Consider the following 10728-nt stretch of genomic DNA (forward strand, 5'->3'; position numbering starts at 1 on the left):
TGAGATCATCTGTTGATGGTGAAATAGGGCTCTGCATACTTCCAGATGTCATCACCAGTGATCTTGGAAGGCTGATGCCCTTAGTGCTCACAGATCCTGGCACTTCTGCTAGCTCAGAATCAAATGTAAAGTCTACTTCATATCAGCACCATTTTCTTCCACTTTAGTAGAGAAACTTAGTGGCAATTCAATTGGTTCAGCTTTTCAGACTTCTTATCCTTCTCTTCTTTTATGGCAAGGGATGCCTCTGGAGAAGCACTCTTCCTGTCTCTACTTTCGCGTTGTCTCTGAGGCTTTGGAGCTTCACCAAACTTGGCCTTATACTCGCACCTACAGTTGCATTTACGGTTCCTGCAGCCTTAAAATTGGTATTCTCAAAAATGATGGTCTGGGAGGGAACTGATGTCCCATCCAATGTAGTTTTATCAACCTTGGCAAAATTAGTTGGTCATCACTTGGACTTGACCGCTGGCTACTGCCACCAGAGTTGGGCTGGTCACTGATTTCAACACCACTGTCATGGTTATCGAATGAAGGTGGCTTGCTTCCACCCTGGCTGACTCCATCTGTTCCTGCTGCAGCCTGGGAAGGTGAATTTGCTCTAAGTGTTGCTGTTAAAGGTTTATCCCAGGCATTCTTTGGTGGTGGCAATGAAGCAGAGTCTTTTACTGGGAAGAGTGTGTTGGTAGGAGATTCAACAGGGCTACATGAGCCAGCATTCTTTATAGCATTTATACGATTATTTTCTCGCTGCTTGGCTAGTCTTGGGGAAGCTTACTCTGACGAGATCGCTCAAAACCACTCGACTTGCTGGATCGACTCTTCTTCTCTTTTGGTTGTTTCTTGGCATTAGAGGAAGGGGCAGGTCCAGACACAGTAGTTGTCCCTGCTGTTCCTGTTGCCTCTGTAACTACTGCAGTAGCAGCAGCAGCAGAGATGGTTTCTTCAGGCAATGGCTTGCCCTTTTCCTTGCCAGACTTACGTCTTGTGACTTGCTGAAAGCCATCATTGGAATCAAGAATATCACCGATGAGTTCAGAAACCTGTGGCTGGTCATCTACAATCACAACACCTGAAAATGAAAATGTTTTGAAGTAATGTCATAGAACTCCTCTTTGTCAGAATATATTGTTATATCATTGATACACACAACCATTCTTTTTCTAAATTTCTTTATACACTGATATACTACAACAGAAAGTTTATACTACACAGTGCAAAACAAATAATTCAAAAGAAGGGTCCACACTAATGTTAGAATTGGATGCAGCAATCTATGTCAAACATTAGTATTGTTGCTTTAGCACAAGTTGCCGAACATATTTAAGTAACCAATACTTTAAATGTCTAATCTAACTATATAAAAGAAAATATTAAAGAAGTAAAAAACTGATGAAATTGTGTAGCAATAATAAAAGGGGGAAAAATAACTGAGAATCAAGGAAAACTGAACCCATCATTAGTACTGGCAAAAGTCCAACATTAGTAGTTGCATGCTCTGAAAAAAAACTATGAAAAGCACAATGGAATTCAAAAACAAAAACAAAACAAACCCAAAATAAAGTATAAAATAAACAGGGCCATACAAAACATTTAGAATCAGCTTGGTGAAATAAAAGGCTCCAAAATTTTTCCCTTAGCTTATGCTAAAGCAATCAAAATCACCTCACGAGGGCAACATTTGACCTTATTCAATTCATCATGAAGTTGGTTGACATGGATTGTTGTGGAAATGGCAACAGGAAAAATACTTACTAGCATAATTATTCAAGTCGATGCCCTCCAATGGGTTGGGCTTTCTCTTGCTTGGGCTTACTTTTGTTGTTGACTTCAGAGAGAGCCTGATGTACCATGTTAGGGTTTAACTTTATCTCATGCACTTGATTGACAGTAGTTTCATTTTTTGTGCCCTTTCCACTTGTTGGTCCACTCTTATTTCTTTCATTTTTATGGGGAGCCTTCTTCTCACCAAACCTCTGCTGGCTGGCACTCTGGGGAGCACCTGGGCCATCAACTTTAGATTCCTTGCCAAGTGAATTGCGGCCCTGGATGACCCCCCACCTGATGAGGGAGCCCAACTACCACCACCGATCTTCCTGTCGGTTTTGCTTCCCTTACGATGGTCGGGTTTAGGGGCTGGGTTCGAAGCCTTCTCTTTGTTCTCCTTCCGAGCCTCAGGATCACTACTTTCAGATGCTGTTTCCCAATCAGCCTCTTCAGTTGTCTCAGGAGTCCCTTCTTTTACACCTGGCTTGTTTGCTGGCGTTAATACCACTCCGACCCCCCCAGAGCCCAAGACCGACGATGACACAGGTGTCCCTCGACCTCTCTTGCTACCGCCACCACCCCCTCCACCACCACCACCACCATTATTGCTGCTGCTGCCACCACCACCACCACTTCCACTGACGCCATTTCTTTGACGCTCAAATTCACGACGTTTCTGGAATCTAGGTGGCATACGGTCAAACCTACTCTGCTGTTTGTTGCAGCTTGCGTCCAGCAGCATCTGTCTGTCCTGCCTCTACAACAGTTGCTTTACCCTCATCAGCAGTACCTGCCTTGCCACCACCACCACCACCACTAACACTGTGTGCTGGTGCTGACCGCCCCCTGCCCCCAGCATGGCCTGAGGGACTGAAGCTCCTGCTGCTCCACCACCCCTGGAGCCTCCCCGCCTGGTTTCCCCACGCCCCCGGCCGCCACCTCGACCTAACTGGGAGCGCTCACCATCGCCGCTCTCCTCCCGGTTGTTGGGTTGAGCAGAGCCACTGTTGTGTTCTGGTTGCTGCTGGCGTTGTTGCTATTCCCTCCACCTCCTTGGCTGTTCCAGTCTCCCTCGCAGCTGTTGCTCCAATCATCCTGCAATATGGGTGAATAATTGTATTATTTCTATTATTAAACTCAGTGTTTAATCAAATCTTTCGAGGCAACACAAAACCTCTATATATTATTTATTAACAATTAAACCATTTACCTTTCGTTCACGGTGAGAACGTGGGTGGTAGTCTTCATAGTAATATTCCTCATCACCTCTGTAGTTTGCGCTTCTGGAATCTTGGTGGTGGTCCTCTTCCTCTGCGGTTGAAGTCCCCACTGCGACTCCCTCGCCACCACGGTAAACAGGATAGGTGCTACCCCTGGGTCCACCACTGCGACCTCCACTTCGGGAGGATTCGTAGCGATTTCCACGGCTGCACGACCTCCAGACGACACTGGTTTGCTGCCCCCGCCCGCTCGGCACTCTCCCTCTCAGCCACTTCTCCACTCTTTCCCTCAGTGGTCTCTCTTCCGCCGGTTGCTGTTTGAGAAGACCCTTGTGCCAGAGTAGTGGTTGTAGTGGTGGTGGTTTCTGCTATGGTCCCCGGCCAGCGGTTGAGGTTTCTGATTTTGCTGTGGCTGTTGCTGCTGTATTGGTGGCTGGTGCTGGATCTGCATTAATGGCTGAGGTTGCTGCTGCATCGGCTGTGGTGTTGGTTGTGTGGTGCCAATTGGCTCTTGAGGAGTAGGCACCCTGCCACTGTTGGTGCTGTTCCCTCGGTGGCTGTGGTGCCGGTGTTGGTGGTGTTGGTGATAGTGTTGCTGACCTGACTCACAGTTACTGTTGTGGCTGTTGTGTGATTGGTGGAGGTGCTCTCGCTGTTTGTGGTTGTTTGTTTGGCCACGCCCCATATGTTGGACTCCACGGCCTTGGTTGTGTTGTTGCCGGCTGTGCTGCTGGTGGTGGTTGTTGCCAAACCGCTGGAATCGGGGCGGGAGCGTTCTGCGTTTTTTGAACGGCTCGCCCAAACATTGTCTCTCTGTTCCTTGGGATGAACCACTTCTTCACTTCTATCTTCCTTACAGGTTCCCCCTGAGACTTTTTGAGTGTTGTCATGTTTTTCTTATCTCCTTTTCCTTGTCTGAGGCCCTCTATCTCTCCCTGGTGATGGGAGCTGGAGCATGAGTAGCACGGGCTCCTTCCTTTAGCATTTCACGGTGAACCTCTTTCTCTTCTTTTTGTTACTTCCTCTTCATTCCCTTTGGGGGGCTTTTCCTCTTTGACCTCTAATTTCTTTGGAGACTCTAAGAGGGTCTGTTCTCGACCAAATTCTTCACCCCTGCCTTCTGATCTGTAATAGTCATCATACTCATAGGTGGCATCGGCCCAGGAAGTTATCTCCAATTTCTTTTCCCTTGCAGGTGCACTTGAGGGCATCGCTCAAAGGAATCCTTGCTAGCACGCGAGTCTCTGCTGGCTCGACTGTCTCGGCTGTCTGGCCGCTGTGGCCTGTCTCGCATTTCATCACGTAGCTCCATCTGCTTCTCTGCAGCTTCTACCTCCTTGTCCCACTCCTTGTGCACCATGCGGAGTTCACCCGAATCATAATCTGGCTCCTTAGGAATGACAGGATCAACCTCATATGGGCGTCCCCATGACTCCATTTTATTGTCACTGCGGCGCTCAAGAAAGCTCTCGCTGCTTCTTTCAGAGCGTTCATTCTATCATCAAAGACTTTACGGCCCTTGCTTCCTTCCCTTTCAAAGTCTCTGCCTCGGTTGTTCCAATCTTCACCATTCATGTTTCGCCTGTAAACACAAGAGGTTATTCTTTTACCTTTAAAAAAATCTGTTTTAAAATCATATCCACATTCCAAATGATACTCAAACATTTACTTATAAACGGCATATAAATATATACACTAATGTGTATCCATTTCATTCAATTAAGCAAATATTAAAATTACGACTAATGACAGATGAATCTTCAGTATAGTACTTAACTCTGTCAATTATATGATATAACTTTCAATGCTACAAAAGCTTGCATGTCATTCTTCATGAATCAAATCTTAGCTTGATAAAAAGGTTGGAAAGCTAACCGTCTATCATAATCCAAGTCTCGCGGCTCAAGACGTTCCTCATACTTTTCATAATAGGAAGTTCGTGCCCACAATCACGGTCCCGGTCCCGGTCGCGATCACGGTCGCGGTCCCGAATCCTATAATTTCCTTGGGAGCCTCGGCCGCGATACCTCCTGTAAAGAATAAAATTTGTCATACAGCATTATAAAGGATAAAAAGTATTCCTCCAAAAATGTAAAACTGAAGTCAAGTATATCCTCAGCTGGTTAAAGGAACACTGGCTTTACAGGTAATCAGTTAAGCTGAAGTATTTCATTTCACTATTAGTATCAATGCAAACATTCAATTTAAAAATACTTGTATTCCCTTACCCATCTCTATCTGGTCTATCATAGAATTCATCCCTGCCTCGAGAGTCAACCCTTTCTGGTCTCTCTACTCGCTCAGGTCTGTCAATGCGTTCTGAACGATCTGGCCTGTCAATTCTTTCCGAGCGATCTGGCCTATCAATTCTCTCTCCACGGTCTGCTCGGTCAATTCTCTCTGAGCGATCAGGTCGGTCAATGCGCTCTGAGCGATCTGGGCGGTCAGATCTTTCAGATCTCTCAATCCTGTCTAGGCGCTCTGACCTATCGTTTCTATCAGATCGATCATATCTATAGTCTCTCTGGTCTGGGCGATCCAGCCTTTCCTCTCTATCATCTCTGTGACGTTCTGCTGAAAGTCCACTTGCTGGCCTCTCATCTGTAATTTCCCCAGAGGTATCACTGTCTGTCCTCATTCTTCTCTCTTTACCTGTATCAATAAAACACACAAAAAGAGCAAATTAGTATACTAACAGGTCCTTCATAAACTGAAGTCTATCTCATTTTAAAAATTATGATAAAATATGACTAGATACAAACAAAAAATGCAATTAACCTATCAGTATAATGATCTGATTATAAAAAACTAGCTCTGTAACACAGCAATCTTACATTTGCCAACACTGTAATGACTGTTTTACATCTTTTCAATCTCCTATCTCTAAATACAAATAGCTTTAAATCTTAATAACTATTTTATAACTTTTCAAACTCGTCTCAATCTATACAAATTTAAAGTTTTGTGTTTCTACAAAAAATCTGGTCACTTACTTTCATTATCCCGATTCATAAACCGTCCTCCTGCGCTTGAACCAAAGCGTGGTTCAAATAATGGAGCTGCCTGTGAATTTTGTCCACGAAAAGGTTGGCCACCCCCACCAGCACGCATCATCTCTTGTTGCTGTTGTTGTTTCTGGAATCTTGGAGGTAGCTTACTTTTGAACTGCGAGGAAAACACTGGCTGTGAATCCCGCTGTCCATCACGTCTATCAAAAGGTCTATCATACTGCTCACGTGGATGATCCCTGTAAACTGTCCCTATAGTTTTCTCGGCGGTCTGGGTGTTGCCGATAGTCCCCGCCCATCTCGGCTGGGAGGCTTATCGTCCCTCGACTCACTACTGCCACGTGAACGCTCCCTGACCGCATCAGGTTCTTCTCTCTCCCTTTCATCAAAACCCTTGGATCTCTGGACTTCTTGATAACCTTGTTCTGCTCAAACCTTTTCTTTTCTTCATAGCGCTTCTCCTCCTCTTCATGGCGCTGCCTTGCTCTCTCCAGGGCACCTGTACCTCATCTCCAGGGACCCGTTTATCACGCCATGAATCCTCTTCTTCCCTGGGGTGTGATGATGGTGACAAAGATGGCATGAGCTAACTGATGAGTAGGAGGATGCACAGGGGAGAGAGAGGGTGGGCGAGATGTGGGATGCACAGATGTGCTTGCAGGAACAGTATGAGGGGAGTTGTGTGCCTGCACATGTTGGGGGGGACAGCCCCGGTTCCCAGAATTCTGTGGGCCACCATAATCACGACCAGATCCTCCACGATAATCAAAACCTCCTCGGTGTTGCCACCTTTCAGGGTCACCAGGAGAGAATCTGCGGTCACGATCTCGACGGTCCTCAGCCATGTCGCGCCTATTGTCACGTTCTCGAGAACCTTGGGGATTTTTCTCTCTCATGGAAGATTCTCTCTCGGGTTCTCTAGACACTTCACGGCGTTCCTCTGACTCTCGGGCTATATCCCGGCCTCTGTCTTTTTCCCATCTATCCCTTCGATCTGACTTCCGTTCTGTATTTCGTAGGGTAGGAGTATCTTCATCTACAGTTCCTTCATCTTCACTGAAGTTCAATTTCTGGCTACAAAAAAAAAAAGAAAAAAAGAAAGAAAAAGAAAAGAAAAATAACAATTTTATTAAAACTGCAAAAATTATTCCTTATTTTATGAAAAATCTATTGTACACATGACCCTTACAGACAGGTCATGTGTACAGCCATCAAAACAAACCACTTCTGCGAGGTACGGCTATATGCGCAGTAGTGTGCTAGTGCACGTGAAGCAGGAAATTCTACTACATGAAGGAGACTCCTATGTCTAGCAGCTGACATTACCAGAAATCACAGGAGTTTATGATGCCAAGAGATTTCGGATACCCAGCAGCATTGGGTTAAATATATGCACTGGAGAAAATATATAAAAACAACAAAATACACACTATGGAGGATGTGAATTGGCTATTTTATTCAACGAATGACATTTACTTGCAAAAAAATGCCACACCTTTTAAGGTTGTGGGGTGTGTGTGGGGGGGGGGGGGGGAATAAATAAATATATATCAATCTATAAATAAAAAAATAATAAATCGATAAATCTAACAATTCTGTAGGAATCACTTAACTGAAAGGAGAATGAGGAAGTAATTCTGGTACATTTGGCAAATTTTATCCAGCTACAACCTAAACCTATATTCTCTTTTGCCTTTTAGCTATATGATGGACACATGTATGAAAATGAGACTTATCAAAAATATATGGTATGTGCCCTCTACAAACATCTGCTTGGTACCCCTTGTCTCCCTGAATAAAAAATGTGAATGCTTTTGGAACAACAATCCTGCCTTTCTTCAACTAGTGAATGTTAACACAAGAATTCTTGTAATGTATGGTATGTACAACCTCCAACACAAAACAAACCTTTCATTCCCATATCCTTGGGATTCTCTAGTGTCCCTGAAACAAATATATCAATTCCTCTTAGCAGTTTTTTCCATGCCCTTTTATAGTTAATGCAAGTAAAAGGTATGAATAAGAAGGGTTGTCATGTCCGCCTTTCTCTTTTCTCCATCATCATTATATATGCCTATCTTTGTCATCTGTCCCGTCTGTCTGTCTAATCAGCACAGGATTTACATTAAATGTTGCCTAATCTCAATGTCTATATACATCAAAAATAAAAACTGAAGTTAGGTAAAAGATGATATTCAATGCCTATTTTCATCTGGACGCAAGATATGATCAAGGAATTGTGGGCTTTGTGTGAAATCAAGATGATATCATAAATTAACTGATCTCAGCTCAATGCTGAGATTTGCTGACATGACTAAAGGTTAATTAGAAAATGTCATATTAAGGCCACTGATACTTATGACCTTGATTTTCAACCAAAAAAAATATTTAACAACTAATCACTTTACTTTAATTAGGATGCCACAGAGGCAAAAAGTACAGGCTTAAACTAAAAAGGTAAAACAAATAAATTTCAAAAATTGATACTTACTTATAATCAACCTTCCGCTGCACTAGTAGCCCAGCCTTCTGTAACACATGGATCATCCTCAACCCTTCCAGGGCCTCCTTCTTTATAATAGGAGGAGGCACAACTATATCTTCCTCACTGTTGCCTGAAGGGAGGGTCCTTTCCCTCTATACCTCTGGTCACGCACGTAGGGGGCACGAGGGTGACCCGGGTATTGGGGGGAAAGGCTCCGGGGAAAGCTATTACGCATTACTTGCTGAAAGTGAAAAAGGTAATTATTATTTTTTTTTTTTTTTCTAACTCGCAAAATGGATTTAACTTGTTATTGACAAAAAACATGCATTTTATCTCCATTTCCTTTCAAGACATTTGTTCTAAAAAGCACTTTGTAGTCAAGGAAGTCAACTACTAGGCCTACCTTTTGCCTCTTCCCTTTCCATAATTTTATTGGAGGGAAAAAAGGTCTTAAAAGGTCCTATTTTTATCATTATTACTATCTTTATTCATATCAGATAAAAACAAATAAATAGAGAGAACAATTTTAACCCCATCCCAACAAGTTACGTGTACACACGTTATAACAAACCGCGCTTGGTCTGAGGGGTATGGATGTACGTGCAAATGATGCGCCAGAGCATGTAGCAGACTTTCCCTGCCCATGTTTATGGCACAGAGATATCTGATACCCAGCCCCATTGGGATAAAAAAAAGATAATAGCTCTAGGGCAAACCTTTCTTAAAAGATTTATGGTATTGGGGCATATTGATAGTCTGATGGACGAGTCCTTGATGACTAAACCCTTGTGGAACAATCAGTGTAAGAGGAATTTTGCCTTTCAAAACTTTTAATTCTAGCCATGGCATACTTGAGACCTGATATTTACTGCATGAAATTTCTGCCTAACTAACATTGAATTCATAATTTGTCAGCTTACTGACATGGGGGGGGGGATAGCACTATATTCAACCTAAATTTGAATATACAAATAAGAATACTATGAGGAAACAAATGACAAACTTAGAGGCAAAAGTGAAAGTTAAACTTATATCTGGTGGTATTTATTTATTTTTTACTTACTTAAAATAAAATAACATCTCACTATCAGTTGTGTTGGCTAAAATATATTGCTAATATATGAAACAGGTTTTCTGTGTACTCACATAAGGAGGAACAAACTCCTCTATATTGCGGCGTAGGACCATGAGGTGGTGCTGGCCCAATTGGACCAACAGGGCCCCCCGGCACTCCTGAAGGACCACCAGGAGGGGTTCCTCTTGATCCCATCCCCTGATTACGATTCGGGGATGAATATCGCCTGCTAAAACAAGAAATTTACTACTAATAAGAAAGCATATTTATATTAATAAAGACGATTGCTGGTATTTACTCCATTAATCTTCAATTAGCAATAGGCTGAAATTAGGCTTACCATTAAATGTACCTGGGTTTTGTGGACTGGGCAGGCGCTCATCCTGCGGTGCTTGAGCTAAAACCACGTCCACCACCCTGAATCCAACTTCCCTCTGCTACAAATTGAGAGAAAATTGAGTACATCTTAGTTTAAAGTCATAATATTACATTAGCCTCATTGCTTATTTCAAATTTTAATACTACTAAAACCAACTTCCTGAATGAACTGAACCATAGCTAGACTCACTCTGTGGCCGTAAGCTGGGGCCCGGCCCATACTGAGGCGATGACTCTGCTAGTGAATTGCCACCACCAAGTTTGGGGAACTCCCGCTGAAAAAACGGCGACTGTTGGACTGAGGAGATGGTAGGGGACCACATCCAGTGGGAGTGGTGCCCCAGGGGAACCACCAGCTGCTGCCCCAGCGCTTGCTGCACTGCTCCATGGTTTGTTTTGGCTGTTGATGTTGTTTGCAGCGTTGTTTGTAGTATTGTTGGTGGGTGTGTTGTTGTTGATACTGTTCATGTTGCTGCCAATATTGTTGCCTGGGATGTTGGGAGTGGCTGTGGTCTTCATTGTGGCATTGTTGCTTGTATTTGTGGTTGTTGTTGTGGTCGTGGAAGTCATGGATATAATGCTGGTACTGAGGTTGTTCTGGTTTTTGCTTTTGTTGACACTCCCACTCGTTGCTGTTGGCTACGTTGTTTGGCGTATTTATGCCTCCACCAATGCCACTTTCCAAAAGCTGACTGCCACCAACTACTGGAAATAAAATAAACAGATTGGAAAAAATACATAAAAAAAGAATCATTTTTCATTATTTCATAAATTACACCAGTCAAAAAACAAATT

General features: G+C 43.4%; 4 protein-coding genes across 6 annotated transcripts; all 4 read right to left on the bottom strand.

Moving 5' to 3' along the window:
• Positions 1 to 329: 329 nt before the first annotated feature.
• On the bottom strand, positions 330 to 3043 carry LOC119570172 (POU domain, class 3, transcription factor 2-like). 3 transcript variants are annotated; one of them, XR_005228375.1, is made up of 3 exons: positions 2978 to 3043; positions 2731 to 2862; positions 934 to 1072 (listed from the first exon to the last, which is right to left on the bottom strand). XR_005228375.1 is itself a non-coding variant. In XM_037918018.1 (2 exons), the coding sequence occupies exons 1-2, from the start codon at positions 2459 to 2461 to the stop codon at positions 759 to 761; spliced, it is 714 nt and encodes a 237-aa protein (XP_037773946.1). In that variant the 5' UTR covers positions 2462 to 2479; the 3' UTR covers positions 330 to 758. The 3 variants fall into 3 exon arrangements, 1 of the variants encoding a protein (XP_037773946.1); XM_037918018.1 differs by lacking the exons at positions 2731 to 2862; positions 2978 to 3043 and adding an exon at positions 2062 to 2479 and having other exon boundaries at positions 330 to 1072; XR_005228376.1 differs by lacking the exons at positions 2731 to 2862; positions 2978 to 3043 and adding an exon at positions 1756 to 1798 and having other exon boundaries at positions 1009 to 1072.
• A 1434-nt stretch (positions 3044 to 4477) lies between these two features.
• LOC119570173 (balbiani ring protein 6-like) lies at positions 4478 to 6308 on the bottom strand. Its single transcript, XM_037918019.1, has 4 exons — positions 5981 to 6308; positions 5216 to 5639; positions 4863 to 5017; positions 4478 to 4569 (listed from the first exon to the last, which is right to left on the bottom strand). Exons 1-4 carry the CDS (start codon positions 6099 to 6101, stop codon positions 4559 to 4561), a joined length of 711 nt encoding a protein of 236 aa, XP_037773947.1. The 5' UTR covers positions 6102 to 6308; the 3' UTR covers positions 4478 to 4558.
• Positions 6309 to 6522: 214 nt separating this feature from the next.
• Positions 6523 to 9161, bottom strand: LOC119570176 (pre-mRNA-splicing factor spp2-like). Its single transcript, XM_037918023.1, has 3 exons — positions 9052 to 9161; positions 8487 to 8603; positions 6523 to 7069 (listed from the first exon to the last, which is right to left on the bottom strand). Exons 1-3 carry the CDS (start codon positions 9159 to 9161, stop codon positions 6523 to 6525), a joined length of 774 nt encoding a protein of 257 aa, XP_037773951.1.
• Positions 9162 to 9930: 769 nt separating this feature from the next.
• Positions 9931 to 10572, bottom strand: LOC119570177 (cell wall protein IFF7-like; the record flags this gene model as incomplete). The annotated part of the gene is made up of 2 exons (XM_037918024.1): positions 9931 to 9992; positions 10124 to 10572. Coding segments are annotated over 2 exons (489 nt in total), but the record flags the coding sequence as incomplete, so codon positions are not given.
• Positions 10573 to 10728: the final 156 nt, after the last annotated feature.

Source organism: Penaeus monodon, unplaced genomic scaffold (genome assembly GCF_015228065.2).
Source record: "Penaeus monodon isolate SGIC_2016 unplaced genomic scaffold, NSTDA_Pmon_1 PmonScaffold_2271, whole genome shotgun sequence".
In the NCBI taxonomy this organism is placed as follows: Eukaryota; Metazoa; Arthropoda; class Malacostraca; order Decapoda; family Penaeidae; genus Penaeus; species Penaeus monodon.